Genomic DNA, 23,422 nt, shown 5'->3' with positions numbered 1-23,422 from the left:
AATAAAATTCAAATCATTGTTATAAATAAAATTTCTAATATCTCAACATGTCTCAAATTATAATAAAATCAAGTCTGACTTACATGGAAGAAATACATAAAAAATATTTTAATAATAATATAATATTGTACAAATAATAAGATTCAGTTTAAAAATAAATTTTAGCCATAAACTTGACAAAAAGCGCACATAACAGGTGAGTCGTCAACATAAAATTAAATGTAAAAAAAAAACATAGAATACTGGAGATACAGGTCAAATAATAATACATATAAAAAATTAATACCTCGAATGAACATAGTAACAGTTGTCTCCTGTAAAAAAAATATATTGGTTCCAAAGAATGATTCTAAACATCTAAATCCACTTACATTAGTATTTAGTGTGTAATATATATTATTTAGTACAGAGTACTCCATATTGTTTGGCTGAAAACTATTGTTTTTGGTTAACGTAAAAACTGATTTCAATATGTTTTTCAACACATTTCTAGTGTATAATCTCATCTACTTTTGACCTTCATTAAAAGAATACTATTGCCGCAGTTTAAAAGAAAAGAGTTAAGTAAGACATAACAATGTATACTAGTGATTTGGCAAACCCACAATGGGATATTCGAAGAGGTAATAATTAAACCTTAAATGTGGCCAAAAAACATATGCAGTACACACAGAACAAGCTAAGCTGTCTTGTAATTATAAGTTTTGCATCTCCAGAACAACACTGCCACTAGTCAAAACTACATGTTCTGATTGATGTCCATTAGAAGCCTACAAATTTTGTTGGTTTCTTTATATTTGCATCAAGGAAAATCATTACTGAATCAAAGCTTCTGCATTTTATTTTCTGGATTTGCTCCTGCAAACTATAGAATTTTTCAGAAATTCATTACAAGACAAATTAAAAATTACTGAGTAATCAATATTGAGCAACACAGATATTTTCACAGGAATGAATCAAGTAGCAAAGTAACCTGGAACTGGCTCGGGCCATGTGCTATGGATATTTCAAGAGTGTTAATTTCGCCTGCCTTTTCTATAAGCCAATCATATTTTGAATTTCCTGGGATGTCACTAAATACCTTTCCACAGAGAGTATATGGCAGACTATGGAATGCAGACATGCAGGCATGACCTGAGCAAGAAAAGAGGACAGCGACAGGGATTCTTTGAGGTGCTGCATGATGTCCATATGCTCTAACTAAGGCAAGAAGAAATTGAATTAGGCTTATAATTAATTGACACATATATATATTTCTGTTTAATTTGTTGCCGTTCATTGAGAAATAATTTGATCAGTTGGCTGCTGCCCAACACATTCATAGTAAATCTACCCAATTTCAGTGTAGAGTTCCAGGGCTTTTATGGGTGCTTTCGAGAGGTAGTCATCGAATTGCAAAGTACCAGACCAAATACATCCATGAAAAATGCAGATGGAAAACCTAGGTCTGCAGGGTATCATACTGGAAGATTTGTGCTGCAAAACACCAGCTGTCTTTTTGCGGACATAGGTAGAAAATTATTTGAGAATGCCAAAACGCACCCTGTCGCTGTTTTTTTTTTATATTACTATTCTATAATCAACTGCTAATTACATAAATTCATCTAAATAAATACTTAGCGGTTTTGTGTATTACCTATTTTCTGACTGCCCTGGAAATTTATAAATATCAAACCCTGAGTGATAAGTTTTTTCATGTTAATGATAAAATAATTTTAATTTTGTTAAAAAAAATGATACTCAATACCTCTGCAGAATTTTCATGTGTGTGCGTAAATATATTGGAATAGAGAGAAAGGGTAACAGGTCAACAGGTTGGGCAAATGGCTGACAATCATAAAATAAATCACCACATCTCGAAAGGTGGCAATGTAACATCAATGGCAATGTTGTTCTCAAGCGTACAAACATCCTAAAGATTATGTTATTGTTGTTCTTTGTTGAATTGATAGATATGAATTTGGCCACCAATTAATTTGATGTCTCATATTATGGTTATTGCACAGTGATAAATAAATTCACAATAATAATTCAACTATCATTGCAATCTGATGATGTTTATGCCAACAATCCTCACACTTTATTAGACTCAATTGTTTTAAGACCCTTTTCGTTTATGACATCGCTCAACAGTCTTATAACACTATTTAAAAAATGTATTTACATTAATATTACACAATTTAAGCTGTAATTTCACTGATGACAGAAGTTTGCCAGAAATTGCTAAAATACTTGAACATACACTTTTTGGATTGTCCATTAAATCGAAAAATTGTCATTGATATGTCAGTTTTATATCCACAGTCTGATATTTTTTAATGTTTTTCAAGTTCATTTTTATTTAACTGACATGTGTAAAATATTTATAATTAAATTGATAAGGCCATCGAGTTTTTTTTTTAATTCACAGTCTTTTAAAAGTCTAGTGAAAAGTCAATATGTTTTCTGTGATTGAACACAATTTAAGAAATATTTCATGAAAGGGCGATAATACACCATCAATGAAAGAAGTCTAATTTATTAAAAATTACTAAATTAAAAGGGTATCAATCGATCACAGGGGAAAATCTAAATCTACAATTAGATACTGCTTCAACGGATAATTTCAAAACGGTATCCCGCATTATGTGAAAAATAATTTTAATAATTTCTGTGCTAAGGGGAAACTACCACCACAGAAGACGTATTGACTTTTTAGCTACGACTATGACACAGATATGACCTTATTGGAATTGTTGGGGTTGTTGGATGCGCCCGTCCCGGGGGCAGGCCCGGTGCCCCCGCCTCCCCCTCCTCCGCCGCCCGAACTCACCGGGACGGTACCGTTCCTGGCCGACGGCTCGCCCAGCAGGCGATGGGGCGAGAAAGCAGCGAGACCGGCCGCGGCCGCCCTCGAGTAGTCCGCCATAAGCGGGCCGTTGGAAACGGACGGCCCAGACTTGGAATAGTCATGCGAGTAGTGGGCGACCGGGACCGGAGGGTTGGCCCTTGCGGCAGCCAGGTGAGCCAGGCTCAGCGAGCTCAGCCCGCAGGAGCGGTTCGTCAGCCTGTTGACGCTGAGAGGGTTGTTGGCGTCCCGCGGATTGGTGCCCACCGGGGGACGGGGTGGCGCCACATTGGGCGTGGGCGGCTTGACATGGTGCATCTGGTCGCCAAAGCCATCCGGAGGCGGCAAGGGCGAAGGCAGTGCCCCGGCAGCAGGCGATGCCAGACTGGCGGGGCTCTGCAGCAGGTTGCAGGGGCTGGTGATGGAGCTGAGACCACTGAGGGCGGGGCTGCTGACGGAGCAGTTGTCGTTGTCTCGATACCTGGGCTCCGAGGAGTCATCCTCTGAATCGGTAGCGTCCTGTTCGGCGTCATTATCCTCCGGCTCGTGTTCCGCCTCAGTGGGCGGGACGCGCCCCCCGCAGGCCGCAGCCAGCGCCTCCATATATCTGATGCATTTTTTCTTGCGCCTGGAATCATTCACCGCGAAAATCAATCACAGATACATTACAAAACCTTAAAAACTTGTCTTTCTTTGACACTGTTAAGTGTAATATAAATTTTGAATAAATTGAGAGTAACTTATTGAACAATTACATTTAGTATAAAATGCTTAATTAACTTGGACAGTAAATTTTTCCGAGTGTGCATACACAACACAAACACATCAAAAACCTATACACTGTAGTATAGACACAAAATCGTGCAAAAATTAAATCCATGCTATAATTCTCGATAACCAAAGTCAATATTTCCATGAACATGGCTAAAAAATAACACTTATTGTTAAAAGTTAAAATAAAAACATACATGCTACCTACTACTAAAAACATTTAACTTCAGCAGATTATTCGATAAATTTTTCTTCCTATAAATTATTTTCTGCTAAATGTTAAAAGTAAACTGCTATTATAGTTTTATAAATTGGAAATAAAGACAACAAAGTATGCATACAAACAGAATAAATACAGTAAAACATTTTAAATATTCTATATGAAAATATTACCAGAAAAGCGTGAAAATATTGAAATTTAGCTATGCATACATACATAAGTGGATTATAATTCAAAAAGCGTAATAAAAATGTTAGGTTTTTTAAAATTAGGAATAGTTTGAATTAAAAAAACAAACAAATAATTGATAATATATCCTCATAAGTATATCATTACATAAACTGAAATAACAAATTTGATAAATTAAAGATTTTAAGTCTCTGCAATAAATAACACCTCTATAAAACCAAATTATCATAATGAATAGTGGATGTCCGTAACTATTATAGTAAGAAATCCACAAACGCATAGGATAGCGTAACTTATAGATAATAGACTGCTAAAGCTAAAATAATATTACGACAATTTGGTTTCATAAGATGATAATAATAATATTGCTATAAGTAGTTATTATTTGTTAAAAAACACTGAAAACAATGTTGAAAGGGTTTAAAAACAAACAACACCAATTGATGTAACTCACATCAAAATATTTATGGTGAAAACAAGCAATCTTCGTTACAGTGGGATCGTGAACTCCAAGCAAGACTTCTTAAAATTGGTTAGGTACGCTACTTGTCTATACTTCGAGCAGGTGAACATGAATTTTATGACCGGTGGTGTAGTACTAAATAAAATAGTGCCGGGTCGCAGTTTTTAAACATTTTAATTCCAACGCCCCCACACGTACGGCGGATATGTACCGAAATTTTTGGAACACTAATGACAATGATAATCGATAGACAAAAAATCAAAGTGACAGGGTGCTAAAGATTGATACATTTTCTTATAATCCCTTAGGAATTGGACTTATCACTTTCTTCACATATTCTGATTTTACTGATTCTCGATTGTTTTCAAATTAAAAATTAACTTAATTTTCTGTATTACATATCACATAATGTTAATCAGAATTGTCTGAAAAGTAATAGAGTGCTGCTCCTACACCACTGTTGATAATGCTTGGGTTTCACGAATCTCACTATAATAACTGACAATGGGGCTAATTAAATAGTTTTTTTTTTGATTAATAATAGTACACAACATTCAAACAACAATCATCTTAAGCCGTGTTTAAATACATATGCGCCATCTAGTAATGTAACAATAGCACAAACGGAAAGAAAATTATTCACTCTTTTCACAAGTGTTTGTTCACTCTGTACACTACTTTGTTTCATTACAATGTTTGCATCATGTATAAAAACAGCTTTACAGATATTATGTAATCTCATTTATTTAATTCAATTTTTGTATTTCCACTTCAAACAACTTATAGAAAATATGGATTTTAAATTTTCCATAAAACCAAACAAGCTTAATTATAATAATTAATAAATAATATTTAACTAATTCCTTGATCATAGGTAGGAATTTAAAATTGACAGAAAGATGGATATAAATGTGATTACATGTAAACAAAGAAAACACAATCCTACAAAATTGTCTAAACATTAAAATTAAATATTAATCTTCTAATTTGAGAATCGGGTATTTCTCTTGTTTTAACTAACCGCTAAATGCGGCGCTATCGGCCTGCCCTATAGGTCCACATAAGTAGGCTCTTGTGGAGATCCCAATAACAAGGGGGGCGGGGCGCCGGTGCCCCCTCCGGGCCCTACCAGGCCACCCCCCCTAACCAATCCGGCACTGACAAGTACGCCACTGGATTCAGGACTGTTTTATGTCATGTTCATTTACATGAATGTATTATTTTTGTGGTAATTTATTTGATCCTCAATACCAAGGGGGTTCACATCCAATTGTCATTTTAAATTTTTATTTCAAGGAATTTGATAATGATAGAATAACATAACATTATAAATATAATGAAAATTCCAAAGTTAAATATCATTTTGACGTCAATTCAATATTCAGAAATTGTACAAAAGTTTTAAAATAAAAAAATATTTTGTCAGGTATTTAAATCAAGAGCATTTGATTCGTTATTTTGATATTTTTGTTTTTGTGATTTCAATAATATTCATCCAAAATCCAGTACAATGTTGAAATTTACGCCGAGTGATTAGCACATTGTCAGGCGGGGTCATTGGTGTAAGTTTAGTGTTTGGGAGACGGAGATGTCATCCGGATGAGGATATTTCGATGACGGTGAGCATCATCCAGCACACGTGAGTCCCAGGAGAGGCAGCAATCATAAGTTTGAGAGAACATTTCATTATTAATAAAATATTCATTCAATTTAATTCAACAAATAATAAAACATCAAGAAAAGAATGTGTCTCCTCGGAAATTACATCTAAAAAAATTTTGTGTGTTGATCAGTACTCTCTCCCCATGTTGATGAATATTTCAGAAAATGTGTTTTTTTTTCATTAAAAAAATATATTTGCGTCATTCTATTCTTCAAATCGTATGATTGCTGTTTCTCTTCTAAAGATTATTCTACGTATTAGAGCTAGTTTTATTTTTAATCAAATTTAAAAAGCGATCATTTTCTAAATAAACAATATATAAGCAGTTTTATATAAGTATTCTATGATTTTTTCTTCATAACAACTACATGATATAAACAAAAATGTAAATCATTATTATTCAACATTTTTAGTGCTGACTACTTCGTAGTTTTTGTTTAATTATTTTTTTTTGTCATCTAAGTGGAGCACTAACTTTACAATGCAATATGAATATTTTGGTTTCTGCAACATGTTCTGAGTGAAAAGACACATCTTCTGAATTATGGGGAGTTTTTTTATATTTAGTATTTTTTGCATGTATAAATAATTGTTTTTTTTAGTTTTCTGACAAACCAAGCAATGTGTGTTGTGTTTTGTAACAATAAAAAATAAAAATATGTCAAAATTTTTAAATGATCGACATCAATTTCCGAGGAGAGACAAAATAAAAAACATACAGAATTGAAAATATAAAGAAATTCGTAATATAATATTTTTGTTCAGTTCAAAAATAAATATTATAAAATATCAAAATTAAAAATATTAATAAATATAAAAAATTCAAAAGTCTTTCCACATAGAAACAATACATAGACACCAAAAAATCATATAAAAATTAGTAAAATTAAAACTATTGCAAATCTTTTCAAAGAAAATTACATGTTTCATTGAAAAAACTACACAATAAAAAAATTAATGAGTAAAATGTTAAATTGTACCTATAGCAAATTTAAACTTTTTATATCGGTACACATTAATTTGATTAACTTTCTCTAAAATGTGAATACACGGTACGGTAGCTTGTTAACAACTATTGGATTTAAATTTTCGAAACTTTTGGCAAACAAACAATGATTATTCAGATTAATGATTTCAGTAGTGATGGTCATAATTTTATATTAGATATAAATCTAACAATTTTTAAATTATATCAATTTATTCAGACATAACGATCTAAAATATTGAATATTGACAGAAAACTCGCTATTTATTAGTCTAGTATATTTTATATCTACTTTTTTCTCTGTCCGCATCTTTTCAAAAAATGAACACAACTAACTCTTGGCAAAATCTTTCAAGAGTTTCAATATCAGTTAATATTATTTTATAAGCATTTCTTATAAAGTGACTATTCAATGTAATGCTAAGCCAATGTTATTTTCGACAATTGAATATTTAAACTTATAATAGTAACATAAAAGTAACACAGAATTATGAAAACTACGGTGGAAAAATCTAATTATAAAAAGAAAGTTTCCGTTACCTGCAAGGTTTGCACCACTGACTCTGTTGATCCAATCCATATCGCGCTCGACATTTTTTCAGATTGTTTCCTGTAAGCGAAAAAAATATTGGGGACCACTGATATTTTAACAAGATTTATCAACTAGTTACTAGAACATAATTTTTTTTTTTTAAAGTTTCAATATTTTTATAACTGACGAGATTATTTAAAAACGATTTTTTTTTAAATATAATGTTATTTGTTTTATTTATATTGTATGTATAAAGATTTTAATCAATTTATGTATTTCAAATTAAAATATGTTACACCTACCTACTTTACCACCAAATGCTACAATGTTTTAAACAATATAAAAATTTCGACATTCGACAATATTGCATTAAAACGAAAAGATGAAATGATACAACATAATCGAATTGTAGAAATTCCTTCAGAAAAACGATATACCAAGATAATAACGGATTACTGTATTTAGATTGAGCTTTTTCATAAATTTGTTTTCAAATTATGTCTATTGTCTATAAATAAATAATATGTAGAATTTCTTCCGAAGCTAATGAATGTGGAAAAGACGTCATACAGTTCATAGTTAAAAATAAATCCTAGGATTTCGGTAGTAAAACAAAGTTGGTTATCCCTGGTGGTATATAGGACAATAGAAAAATATACTTATAATATTAGGTAGTGACAACGTAACTATAACACTATATTAATATTAGTAGATTACGGTACCCGTAAAGTCATTTATTTTCGATTAAAAAAAGTAATGAACTGCATATTTCAGTGTCAATAATCTTATAATTGATTTTTCCTTTTTAAAACCGGGCAAATAAATCAATTTGTAATATTTATCATGATTGTTGTTTAAACAATTTGTACTCTGTTAATTTTTAGATTCCAATTCCAAAAACAAAAATAGAGAAAACATTGCATCCTTACAATGTAAGCAGGCATGTAAGTAACTCATAAACATTTAATTTATTTTATATGTGACTGATTAGCAAATAATTTTGGTTTGAAATAAATTTACCTAGTACTTAATGAATGAAACAATTTATATAATATCTATTCATGGTACGGTTACAGTAAAATTAGATTTAATCTCAAATACTGTAATGACTGATCACGTCAGAGATGCCTACATCTTTAAATGTATATGGATTTTTGTAAATGTCGGAAATTTTAACGTCACCTGTAACTGTCTTCTAGTGTGTGTAAAAATATTAATTTTTTTAATTAATGCGAAAATACCTGCGATAATAAATAATAACAAATAAAAACTATTGTAATACAAAAACTCAATCTGAAATATTTTATTACGGCGCTTTCAAAAAATAACTTGGCATAACTTTTTTCAAGGCAAAAAATATACTTATATAAATTTATTCAAAAAAAATCTACACATGCAGGGAAGTTATTAGCAACATACAACATGCAAATGGGGAGAATGGATATAAAAATACATTACATAAAAGAGACAAAAAACGCTACAGATAAATGAAGTATGATGATGGTATAGGGGAGGAAATTGCAATAAACAATCGATTTTCAAAATAACTACACTACAAATTCAACTCAATTTTATCCAAGGTACATCCTCAACGGTATAATCAAAAAATAATAATATAACAATAATAATAATTGTATAGGAAAATGTTCTTTTTAAATACAGGAATCAAAAATTTACTAATTGAGTAAATTCAATAAAAAAAAAATCATAATATTTTTCCAAGAATGAAAAATTGTAATAATTATGAAAGCATTAAGCAGAATAGGTTCATATGTGGGAGATTTTCTTTTTATTTTTCGGATTTAAATATGGCCAGCTCAAAAATAATCGACAAATAAAGAAGAGAAGCAAAAATTATATATAATATATATATTGCATTTTCAATAATGAGTAAAATTAATCAATATTTAAAAAAAAAACCCTCAAATTCAAATACAGAAGACGGATTGGATCGCTTACCTAAAAATATATATAAGTAGTAAATTTTTATTTTAAGTATACTTTATACAATTTATTTTATGATGGTCACCCTATTTTCACGTTGAAAAGGCGCGGATCGGATTTAACCTGCGAGAATTTTTTGACACTTCGTTGAAAGGAGGGGGAGCAGCGCTCTGCCTTTGCTTTGAAAGAATTTTATATTTCAATATTAAGCTGTTTAATTAATACCTAATTAATTAGATTAATTATTTTTCGAAACAAATTTATATTTAGACAATATATTTTATTTATACGCGAAGGTTGTCCAGGATTTAATTTAGTTTTTTCTGATATTTTTTATTAAGTATTTAAATTGTAGACCCTATAAAAAATACGTAGGTACCTAGTAAAATCAGTTATGGGATTTCGGATAGTTATTTATATATATAGAGATAATATTATGATTGGAACTGTTGTTATAATATGGGAATACCCTTAAATACTTCATGAAAATCCATCCATTCCAAAATATTAAAACAAACAATTCTCAAACTTCAATGTTGTTCAAGACGTATTATTTTCAATTGAATCACAAGAAATTATGAAAAAAATAGTAAATGTATGAAGGCAGAACGGAAAATCGAAACCATTTGTTTCACGAGGAAGACCAAAATAAAATAATTACGTCGATAAGAAATATAATATTTTGATAAATATTTCGAATGTTCTAATGATAAATATGAAAGAGTCGATGCAGTCGAACCAGTTTTAAACAAGGATTAATAAAGTAGATAATTCATAATTTCCGCTCCAAAAGGGATACATATGGATATGCACGGCGTGGGAGTATCTCAACAGACTTTCTTATGTTAATCGGTTGTTCGCCATTCACTCGACCTATCGGATGATCCCTGCCTTTAATCCAAATACATGTTAAATGGGAAAAAAACTGTGAATTTGACCCAGCCACGGGATTCGAACCCGCGATCCACCGGTAACGAGACGAGAGAGCTAGCCGTTGCTCTATGATGGGCGGATGGGAATCGGGGCATATATAGGTAATACAAAATAGTATTAATAGAATGATTGCATTTCAAACAAACCTGTTTTATTTGGGAAAAATGTCAGCCATAATCTATCTACCTATCTAATATTTTAACAGCCTGCCTTATTTTTATACAAAGAATACAGTGAGCCAGTTATCAATATTAATATAATAATACTTACATGTTATTAAAACATAAGATATATTATGCAATATTATAATATATTAAATAAATTGAAGCGTTAGAAAACCATTACAATGTTTTGAAACAGAGTATCGGTTAATTAATCCTACAGTTTTTTTAGTTCGATATTATTGACAATATCTTCGGACTACAACCCTCCAGAATGATGTGATGTATTAATAACTTAAAAATTGTAAAATCATCAAAACCTTTGATTGAAAACCACTCATTATTCATATGAAATAATTCAGCTATTATTTGGCCGTAAAATCAAGATATGAAAGCCAAAAATATTAACCGATGCTACTTTTGGGGAGTTTTGAACTATGGGCATTTGCGCCGATTAGTTACAATGAAAACCCAACACTTTGAAACTGGGCTGGAAGAATTTCGGAACTAGTTTTTTTTTGTTCAATGCACAGCGTATTTCCTTGAGTCATATAAATCTTGAAGAATGTTTCAGTTTCTAAATAGAAATAAAATCTATGGAAGTTAAGAAAATTAAATCCTTACAATGTAATAACAATTATTACACACAAAACTGACTAGGACTGACAGTATACCTATTTGTTTTAAATCGAAGGTTGCAATTCCGAATCGTTTTTGTTTTATTTTAAAAATAAATTCATGAAAACCTATTTTGAATGCATACGATATAATCAATATGACTGACACTCATATCACTTATCTTTTAAACTGAATTTGTACAATCATTTTAATGTGATTACAATTTTAATCTCACAACACCTTTGTTTACCTAGTTCCCATGAATAACGTGAGTTAATATTTACTTCAATGATATTACCATGTATTGTCATAATATTATCTTATCTAAGGACTCGGATTTCTAAAAAAAATAACTATGACATTACTTTCAAAAGAATGTTGTATATACAACTCGTATATGCATATATTACATAGAATGCCAGCACATAAATTTAATTTTTTATAACTTTCTTCTTAACTATATAAAAAATAATGTTTAATTTCTAACCAAATCACATAAAATATTAATAAAAACAATATGATTATTAATTATTAGGGCAAAGAACATAATATATTATTTATTATTATCGACTGAAAGTAGGTAGTTGGTGGAAATGGAATTTAAATTCTAATTAACGAAAAATATGTAATATTCCAAACAAATCGTTTTCAGACTTCGCTTTTCGGCTTATTTTATAGCCACAATTATTTTTTCGCTACCTATATAATGAAAAATATTTTTTAACCTAACGATGCTTTATAAAATGCTCTTCTAACTGTAATACTAAATCCGCAGTATATTTTAGAATGCCAATCCATAAAATACACGAATTAAAAAAAAACACCGTAAAAAAGGGAAATTAAAAACCGGGACAACCTTCTGAGGGGAGCGTGAAGTGTCAAAAGGATATATAAACCTAGATAAAGTATTAAGATTTCTTAAATAAAAAGAATAAATGATAAATATTATAATATATATATATATATACATGAAGTAGATAGAATTTTCATCAACCGAAATATAATATACTATCGTCCAATCAACGAAAGGCAAGATATGGCTTATTCCAAAAATACTTATTTTATAAAAAAAAATTTTTTTTCATATTTCGTTGAAATGTAATGAAAACAAAATGTGATTTAGTATGTATTTAAATTGGCAACGAGGACTTTCGGAATAAGTTTATTCTTGATTGTCGTGAGCGATTGGACTGTACTCGTTGTGTCAATTATTATTATTGTTTAATATTTATTATAAAATAAGATATAAAAATAACTAAAAGAGAGGTAAAATAAGAAATCATTGACTACTCCTCTAAACCCAACAGGCGTGACAGACAAAGTGGCTTTTTGCTGCGATACAAGGCAAATTAAGGCGATTTGAGGCAACATCGAGGCGAATAATTACGGCGATTTCAGGCAAAATGAACGAATTCAGGGAAGAGACTTGTGATGGTGGAAAGGGACATCATAAAGGACATACAGGTAATGGGTATGAAGTAATGTGCAGCGGAATTCACAAACTGATTATACAGTCGATTCTTTAAATTCGCGTACAAGAGAAAAGCAGTAAGTAACTACCTGCTTGTTCATACACGTATATGCTACTCCTCTCAATAATTTCAAAAAAAGCACAATCAGTATAATAAAATTCAGGAGAACCACTGAGTTTCAGTCAACAAAATATTTTCATTTAAATATTTACATTCTAAACCAAGAAACTTTATGATTATAAATAACATTAAAAATACTGTATAATATGGAAGAGAAAAGTAAGCGCCATTGGCGAAGGGTGGAGGTAGGCTGCTAAGATTCAACATAACTAGTGCATACCAAACTTCGTCAGTCAAACGAATTTGTTTTCATTGAACTAAGATTACAATATCTATATTTTTTATATAGTTTATAAAATTCAATTAAATCCTGCCAAATCCAAGCCATAGTAGATAATAGTCAAAAAACATTCGTTTCTCTATAAAATACCTAAAATTATGCCATTAAGCCATACACCATTTTAGATATTTTATAGATAGAAGAATAGTGTTTATCGATTATGGTTTAGTTTCGGCAGGTCTTAATGAATTTAGAAAAAAACAAACCAACATCATCTGTGATATTATGTATTCTCAATTCAACAAAAACAAATAAGTATGACTGAAACTATTATGGCTTGGTTTAAGCAGGGTTTGATTGAATTTTAAAAACTAACTAGCACCATCTGCAAATTATATTCTTAGTTCAATGAAAAGAAATAAGTATGACTGACAAAGTTTAGTGTGTACTATTTATGTCGAATCTTAACAGCCTACTTTCACCCTCGCCACTGGTGATAATATTATGCAATTTAGATGCTTTACAACCTACTATAATATTAGAAGCTTTATCTGCAGTCAAAATACAAAGATGCAAAACGAATGAATCAAATAATATTAAACATTAGAGGTTGCTAATTCAATTTCAAAAATGTATACCAATTCGAGATAACTGTCTTATGGGGAGTGAAGAAGACAATGTTTACAATAAAAACGAGTTTAAAGTACCAAAAGAAAAAAAAACCAAATCAAATTGTATTTTAAAACTTTTACACTCTTGGACATAGTGTAATATAAAGTCATTAAAACGATAAAAGCAATTCACGGAAAAGACCCGACTGTATCAGTGAGTGATTAATACCAGAAGACGAATGATATGGGATATTTGAAAGTGGGGACATTCAAGGATCAATCGCCGTGGAAGAAGTTGCAAATACGGTAAGGATCGTGCATTGGGTCCGTCGGCAGGGCAGTACCTCCATCGGTTGTCTCCTGTTTTCGCTTTCTCTTCTTGCCCCTTTGGGTGTTAGCCCTACTCGACCAATCCGGGTAAAGTTGCATGTGCAGCTGTCGTTCCCTGCGCGCTAGCTCGTAATACTTTGCCTGTTCTTCACGACCCAGCGCGTGCCACTATTCGTGTATGTGTTCGAGTCATATGAAAAAGAGAGAGACAAAAACACCCCTGTTTAGTCTTTCATTTGGGAACCCTGTCGGTGCACATCAGTGGAATGCTATCCACAAAAATAAATGTTCAGACCCATGCTTTGCGTGCCTTTTCCTCGAATACTTCACTTGGGTCAAAGATTTGCAAAGGATCTGGAGCAATGTGTAAATCTCACAAGGAGGAATTCCTAAAAGCATTGAAAAGAACACGAGTAGCTTTCTCAAGCGAAATACAATCAACTGCGATGTCGTTCATGTTCTCTGAAAAAAGTTACTACTGTCGAAAAAAACCTTGTAGTCAAGTATATCAATAATCTACACTGCACCGATAGGGTTCACCTTCATTGATTACGGGAGCACTATAAGCTCTTTTCTTGCACGCTAGTCTTTTAAATTATTTGCTATAAAAATGTATTGATTTGTTTTTAAAGAACAATGTGTTCAACTCGTCATAGGAATTGTGTTGTAAAACGTGACGTATTTCGAATAATGCTATCAAGAATACCCATCGTTCTCAATACTATATAATAATATTCACGAAAATCCAAAACGCCCAACAAAAAGCAATTTGTATATAGAGATAGATGATGTGCATGAATGGAATGGATATGTTACGTTAATTGGGAAAGTATGAGATGTGTATCCTTTCTTTGTGTTCGGCATACCGAGAAAAGATGAACGATGGGTATTCAAATTTGGATTCGATATCCACTGTAAGATACATCATATTCGACGTACATGAAACGACGTACGTGCTAGAAAAACAGCCTTGTCTAAACGAATAAATCGCTCGACAATTTGGTAGGTGGTTAGTAGTAATGGTATATTTTTTAATTAATTGTTATAAACGGTTCGCTCTGTCTCGACTGATATAATTGGCCAATTTGTCCGTAGGGTTTCGATAATTTTGAACCTATTCTGCGGGTCCCGAGGAGTATTTTTTTGAAAACCGATTGAGTTTGCTTACATCCTACAGGCGGGATTATTGTGTGAGGGACTAATAAGGGAACCAGCACGCTCCACTGAGATTTCACACACTAAATCAACGGGCGATAGCCTGAAAGGCATTCATTACAGCGAACCACACATAAGACACAAACTCGCCTCACGTTGGGCGCCACTTGTTGGCAAAATTAGCAAAATTTTATAATTTGACAAAAAATTAGCACTGTTTTATTAGATTTCTTTAAACTGCATATTTATTTCAGATATTCAACTGTGAATAAAAATAAATCAGGACAAAGTAAAAATATAATATTTATTTTCAATGAAAATCCATATTGTGCGGATCGGATTGCATCGGATATAATAATTAATTTTTGTAAATTTTGAAATTAAATGCATTAATATAAGTTTGCGTCTTATGAGAGGTTTGTGAATACTGATTCGCCGTGTTCGATCAACAATTTGCAATAATTTATAAAGCTTTCAGTCCACGGCGACAGGATTACAGCATAACATGTGTGAATGTATGTCCATGTAGGTGCGAGCATACACGCACACATTCTGCTCGTCTGACGGACTAGAATTTGGTTTTTCAGCTGCTTTTCTAGCACTAAGTGTCGGTGCAAGTGTTACCCAATACAAAAAAATAATATAACATAAACATCACACCGTGCGTTACGCGACAGAATTTACCATAGCGACAACCCCATGATATGGAAGCAAAACAATCGAAATATATTATATATAATAATAATATAATCAGTATAGATTGTCTGCGTAAAGTATTGTATATTGAACGTGAAATAACTTAATCGAAAATCAAGTAGAGCAAGGTGGATGCCGTGAGATTCCCATTTGAGATACAACTAGCACAAAACAACAGAGAAAGAGACAATACACACTCGTAACGGAAAAGAAAACAGAGATAGATAATATATAGACGAGACAGGATATGACTGGGATGTGGATCGACATGTATGTAACAGATAACCCAACGACGCATCAGAACCTTCATCAGTACCCAACAGCCATTCGGATCGGAACAATATGGAACTATTCGTAGCCGGTAGAATATGTCGTCTATCGTGCACTGATGAGGAATGAGCGAAACCCGGAGAAGAGTAATTAATGATGGCGGATACGGTTTTAGTTGTAAACGATAAGGAAAGTTTGTTAATTATTTTATCATGTCAATTATAGAATATATGATTCAACATTTTAGAAATAATCAAACAATAGCTTATACATGGTAGATTTGGTGGTATTAATTTGAACAGCGAATTTTATTAAAAAACACATTGACAAAATGTGCTTTAAAAAAAAACGCAAGTCTCAAAAAAATTTTACCAGACACCTCACAAAATAGCTCTAGTGGTAGTTTGATTCGCTCTATAATATCAATCAACACAATTATAGAAAGGCTGTAGTTTTAAACGATGGGGGATAGTAGGGTTGTATTAGCACTGTGATCAACAAATCTTTTGATAAATGGCAGGGATTTTGTGTAGATTATTTTTTGAGTAGCATGGCTTAGCCGCACGAGGTGTGTACCTCCCAAGTCAGCCGGACTTCGCTCCTTTTTCCGCTTTTTCTTTTTTGAGCCGTAGCCGTAGTTGTCTCTAGCGCTCCACCCAGGGTACAGCTGCATATGGAGTTGTCTTTCTTGTCGTGCCTTTTCATAGTATTTTGCCTGATCGTCTCGACTTAAGGAGTGCCACTACGAGATTACACCAAATAATAACTTTGTTAAATGTGACTCAATAAACGAGTACAAAAATTTTGATTCGCCATATCGCATTATCAAGGAAAGATAAACAATATATCGCCAACTGTTTATATGTACACTTTTTAAACTCAATGGAGTATGAAGCATTCAAATCACTGTAAATATAGTTATTTCCTCAATTTTTTTTATACATATATAGGTATATAACCAAAAGAGAAAAAATCATACCTATGGAATTCTATGAGCCAACGAATAAATTGACAATGTTCATTATAGATATTATAGTAGAAAGAACAATGCATAGATGTACCAAATTACGAATTGAGACACTACTGAGCACAGTGGTCTGTCATAAGAACCAGCCTGGACTTTGATAGGAGTGTAGAACACTAAACTGCATTTGATGATTTCAGGTGTGATTACTATTCACACTGAATTACAAAAGGAATACATTGGTCATCCTTTTTGTAGCCTATAGTAGCATATATTCCCCATTATATTCTCAATGAATATTTCTACTATTATCTAGAAATATTATTGTCGTAATAAAATGAAGTCTTAAGTTATCCGTCTGATCATTTTTAGATTTAAACGTCTTGTAGACTCATGCATATTGTTTATGCACCCCAACAATTTCCGCTCGTCTATACTACAGTCAAAGTTCAGGTTTGTTTTTTATGATTCACAGACCCACAGTTTACGGGAGTGCCCGAATTAATCCCCAACGAGGTTGATAATAAAATTATGACGACCGACGATATTATCCAAATGCAAATTATTTGTATTAATGCGAACTGGGATGTATTATTAAATTATTACTCTAACTATTATTATTTTTGAATTTACTTCATTTATTTATATAAAATATATAACCGGACCTTTTTAATAATTTATTAATGTAATAAAATGAGTATTATGCAAGAAACAAAATTAGCTTTGCTGTAAAAAAAAAAAAAAAAAGTGTATAAAATATCCAACACTCCATTCATACATACACTCCTAAAAAATCCTGTAAAATAATAAACAAAAATCAATAAAATAAGCACACAATTTTTTTGAAAAGAAGATATGGAAGACTCCCATCTTGAGACTTGGAATCGCTGTTATAATCACCTGCTTAAAAAGAATTATACAAACGAAAAAATAAAACTCAATAATAATTTTACTTTCGTTACAAAAAAAATGTATCAATGTATTTTTTCAACTATCGGGAATCGAACCCAGGTAACATAAAAATCTTTCGGTAGAATTCAATTACCTATGCATTTATTTACAAGGTCAATATTGATAAATACTTGACTATTTACTCTGTCTACCAAAATAATTATACCAAAGCTGGATAATTAATAAATTGAGAAAGAATTTACTTTGTAGTATTCCATTTTACAATAGTACATACCTACTAATAGTAAACTAAACAATTTAAGTTTTTTTTATACATTGCTATTTCAGGAGTCGTAACGCTCACTATTATTAAGACCATCTTTAGTTTTCACATTAGTCTTGACTCTTGATAGTATTGACCAAACCGAAACAGCTTAATTGAAATTGAAAAAACTTAATTTGTGGAATTTAATATTATTAATATTATACTATTGTTACGTGAACAAACTAATTATAAAGTTATTTTTCAAAAGGGGAAATTACCCAATCAATTCAATTTTTTACAGTAGGTATAAATAAAAAAAAATGTTGTACCTACATCATTTTCATAACGATTTGGAAAAATGCGATTTGAAATAAATATATAATGTCGTTAATTTCCATTATCTAAATCTCCGAATATAAAGTGAAACCATTCTAAAAAAAACAGAAAACAGCATTTTGATTGTCTCACTTAACATTAGATAATATTTTACAGCCTTATTGTTTACTAAGACAATAATTTTAAAAAGGCACAAGTCTTATTTTTTAGAATGCTTTCCAGTGACGATTTCAGTTTTCTAAAATTAAAAAAAAAGGTAAAGAATGAATAGATTAACTCACCCGTCTCCCAAGAATCTGGTTAATGGCCGCACTCTCTTTGAGAGTACATTCAGCTACTACTTTGGCCCTCATCTCCTTCATGTACAACATGAAGGCGTTCAGAGGTTTCTTGATGTGAGGTTTCTTATTCTTGTCCCCGGCAGGCGGCGCCGGAGGACCAGGCGCCGGCGTCCCGGGGGCGCTGCCTCCTCCTTCACCACCCTTGTCAGACTTGTCAAGCCCCCTGTCGCAAAAAATCAACCATTAGACACAGTGATATTATGATAATATAATATCTAGTTTTAAGACGTGGAAAAACCTAATAAACTTTATGTTATAGGTCCCCAAATATTGCGTCTGGAAATGTTGTTTTGATGCCATTTTTTTTCAATTTATTTTAATTATTTATTTAGAAAATCATTGTTAAAAATTGTTATGAAGAATCTGGAAAGAGAACAGCAACATGGAAGTTATTTCTTCGCCTGCGTCACATTTTTCTTTTTCTAAACAGGCTAAAAATTAAGAAAATTTCACTAATTTCCATTTATAATTATAGTAACTAATCTAAGAGTAACTAATAATAAATAATAATGAAATGAAAATATTATATAAAATTTTTTAGAAACTCTATAAAATAAAGATTAGGATTCATTTTAAATGTAAAACAATGATAAACATATCGCAAACACGTAATCATTATAGACGAATGTTCATAATTTGCTCATTGCATCAGTGTCGACCGACGATGATAACAAGTTTATATTTTAATTCTGAATTTATCAAAAAATGTAAAAAATAAGGCATAAGTAATATGTGAAATAAATATACGAGATCACTACATTGGACACTATAATATGATAATGATCAGAATCATGAAAACAGATAACATTATTTGGAACCAATAATCCATTAACAATGTTTCATGACTAAAATCATTAAAAAAACTCAAACAATAACAAAATGTTTTCTCAAAAATCTGTTCTAGTGAACTCCAGCTAAAAAATCCCGGGAGTTTCAACTAGAGTTATTATTAATTACTAACATATCAATCAACAAGGCAAGCAGTTAACAAATATTATGATAATCCAGATGCCCAAAACAATAAACTGGAGTTAAAAGGAATCTGGAAGAAAATGAAAAATAAGAGTGTACAAACGCGTGGCGCCGAATGTCTTGACAGTATTTTTATTTACAGGCAGCCGATCTAAATTTGGACCGAGATGGGATGTGATCTGACTTATAGTAAAACAGCAGATTGGAGACGTAGGAATCCCAAATTATATTATAGAGTGCGTCACGTAGGTTTGATTCTTATCGGAGAGATGATAAAGCCATTTAGTATGTCTACCTACTGACATACCGCTATATTATGAATTTGAAAATTTGTCTTTAATTTATGTAATTATATTCACTGTGGTAAATTTCTTATCACTTACCACTGTTTAAATAAAATAATCTTTAGTAAGTTTTATTGGAAACCTTTCATCGTTGACAGAAAAAAACTAGTCTATTTAACAAAGTGATTCCCAAAGTGGGGCATACGCCCCACCGGAGGAAAAAGAACATCTTGAAAATCACTTGAAGACGAAGCATAGCACAAGGATCGCACTAATTTTCTTCCGAGTTGTCATATTGTAACGTAATATAAGTACATAGTATTTACTTGCGAAAGTTAAATTAAAAATAGTATTGTCCATGTGCATTTTTTATTTGAAGCAATTCATTTTTTTTCAGAATTAGTTAACTATAAAATTTTATAGAATAAGTAAAAAAAAAAAAAAGTGGGGCTTGGCGGAAATAAGGTTGGGAAACACTGATTTAGCCCTAACTACGGTACTTTACAGATACACTTCAGAATGTAGACTTGAATGCTTTCTCAATCTAAAATAAAGTTCTACAAAACCCTTATATGGCACATATTGAAATATTAATATGAATGTACGGATACGTATTGAGAAGGGCATTTAGAGCCGTGTGTGGATACGTGGATACGAAGATACAACCACGAACTGTACGCATTGCAGTTTCCACCCAGTCGTCTCATACGTGAAAGTGGCGACCCGATTTGGTCTCAGACCCTGTCTCAACAATGAAAGACACCTAACCACCCAAAAGGCTTCACTAGAATAGACCTGAGGAAAAAAATCTAAAATCGATACGCGATTCTTGAGGAGAAAGGAAGTAGAAGAGAATTACGACACAGAAAGGAGTAAAGAGGATTGTAATGTTGTTTAACGAATCTGCAAAAGAATAGGTAAGATTACAAAAGTAACTGTCATTGGTTGAATTGTAAAACAAGTGCAGTTACCAATGAAATTCCTGTTTATTAAAACAAAACAAATCGATGCCACTTTTTATAATGAAAATTGGCGTCACTAACGGTTAGTTTTTAGAAGACAGACATAATGAAACGATATGACTAAGCAAAACCATATGGATGTATTTTGGAGACATGTTTATTGTAAGATTAATCCATTCATAATCTAGATTCGAAATAGAATTCTACGAGAAGCATCGATATAAAAGTCGGTGACTGTTAACCCATTGGATTGGCGCAATTTTGAATAAGTGCAATTCTACAGTCGTTTATTTTCTTTCACACAACCATAAAGGGGAAGATCGCCCTGATGGTCATCGATCTCCAATAGGTGATTGATGGCACAAAAAATACATAATATTCCACACAGCGAAAAATAAAAATACGCCAGAAGAATTTAATGAATATAGAGAAGAATAATATTATTAATTATTATGTTTTACAATGGGTTCGTGGGTTTCCAGCCAACGTGTAAATAAATCCATCATTAGAAGGCCAGGCATTATTTTATCCGCCATAAATGTTTCAATTTTACATTCGTCTTCAAAATTTATACCATGAATCAAGCGTATTTATTTTAACTGCCATGTTATTAAATAATGTGTTCGGCCATTAAGAGTTCTAAAAATCTCCCTCCGGTACGTGAATGACTAGTTGAGCTTCTTGCAGACGTGTAGTTTCTATTTCCGCCGCCCAATAAATCGAGTGGCGCTTGTTAGACGATGTTGGAAAAATGTTTAAAAGATCATTTTGTCAGCCTACTTGTCAACATATTAGTTTGGGTGGAAATATTTATTAGAAAAATAAATTTTCAACACACTAACATCTCGCCAGCGGCCTTTATAAATAAAAATACTCTCAATAACGATTATCATTTCGATAAAATATACTCAATTTTCACGCCATAGATACCTACAAACGTGTCCGGAAACTTGTAATTATGCAGTTCGCCGTATTAAACTTCACCGTGAAATGCGGAAATATAATATGGCTGTATATTAAAGACCGTCCAACCTCTTTGGGTCCTATAGTACTGACATAGAATTCATGTCTAAATAAAACACGATTGCTAGTTTGCACTTTACAGGAAGCCAGCAGCAAACAAATTTTGAAAATAGCCGAAATACTGGATTATCTGTTAGGTTAGATTAGGTTTTCATTCTTGAATTCATGAATTTTGCCAAAATCAGCTATGAAAATTGAATTAATAAATAAATATATTAAAAAATAAATTAAAGTTCATATTGAATCTAATAAAATTAGAGACCGTATAGCAGTGGCGAAGACTCCATACTAGGCGATTATTTAAAGCCTACCTTCTTAAGAAAAATAAATTTTATTTTCATGTTGACGTATTGATATAATCACAAATAATAATATATGCAATATGCCCAAAGACATCTATCGTATAATTGTCATAATTTTACGATCTTTTCCCATATTTCAATAAGCACCATCTATGGCATCTCTCGAAAGTTTTAAAAAAATAGAACACAACGCGTTTCGCTTCACATATTGTATAGGATTATTTTCGCGTGAATCGATGGGTTTTTCAATATGAAGTTTTTTTTTCATTATTTCGAAATGTCTGGCGTCCCGCATACAAATGTACAAGCTGTTTCGTTAGAGCTTACGTCGCGAGAGCACATTTATTCAAAATAATTAATAAGAAGATAATTTAAAAAATAATTTCTATGGGATTCAATCACATAAATATGTATTGGTTGTTGTTAAAAATATAAAATTATTTATCTCATGATTTTTATTTATTTATTAGTTCACTCATTAGACAATTTATATATCTGATATTGTACCTACCTAATATAGAAGTATTTTAAAATGTCTAGTTTTACGCGTTAAATTATAAATTGTTATTGAACATACCTAATACATATACAACAACGGATATTTTCATAGATGATAGGTAATATATTTTAAGCGTATGTTACGTTAATAAATGTTTAGGAAAATACATAAGTAATTCAAACTAATTGCTTATTTTTATGAACTAATTACAACAAACAAATTAAGCTTTTGAAATTTCTTCGTTTTAGCGTACCTATTCATCAGTAGTAATATTGGGTTATCTTCTTATTTCCCGCAAATATATCTGACAAGCATGGTTACTCCCACACCCTACCTCTTTCAAAAAGTCACCCTTCGCCACTGCCGTATAGTATACGGTCATTTTTCTTTCAGATAGAAAAGG

The 23,422-nt window shown here is 31.6% G+C and overlaps 1 protein-coding gene across 1 annotated transcript in view; it reads right to left on the bottom strand.

Annotated features, from left to right (window-relative positions):
• Positions 1-446: 446 nt before the first annotated feature.
• pan (transcription factor pangolin) overlaps positions 447-23,422 on the bottom strand; it is a 377,320-nt gene continuing 354,344 nt past the window's right edge. The window contains exons 11-14 of the mRNA XM_085953736.1: positions 18,918-19,140; positions 14,074-14,227; positions 7,659-7,728; positions 447-3,455 (exon numbers count right to left, since the gene is read on the bottom strand). Of these exons, the coding sequence (XP_085809862.1) occupies positions 2,705-3,455; positions 7,659-7,728; positions 14,074-14,227; positions 18,918-19,140 (1,198 nt within the window). The 3' untranslated portion in view covers positions 447-2,704. The remainder of the gene's footprint in view (positions 3,456-7,658; positions 7,729-14,073; positions 14,228-18,917; positions 19,141-23,422) is intronic.

The sequence above is a fragment of the Rhyacophila brunnea genome, unplaced genomic scaffold (assembly GCF_057557595.1).
Source record: "Rhyacophila brunnea isolate RB1 unplaced genomic scaffold, BYU_Rbru_1.0 scaffold_4, whole genome shotgun sequence".
NCBI lineage: Eukaryota > Metazoa > Arthropoda > Insecta > Trichoptera > Rhyacophilidae > Rhyacophila > Rhyacophila brunnea.
The sequence above is the reverse complement of the archived record's forward strand: the minus strand, read 5'-3'. Positions and strand labels throughout refer to the sequence as shown.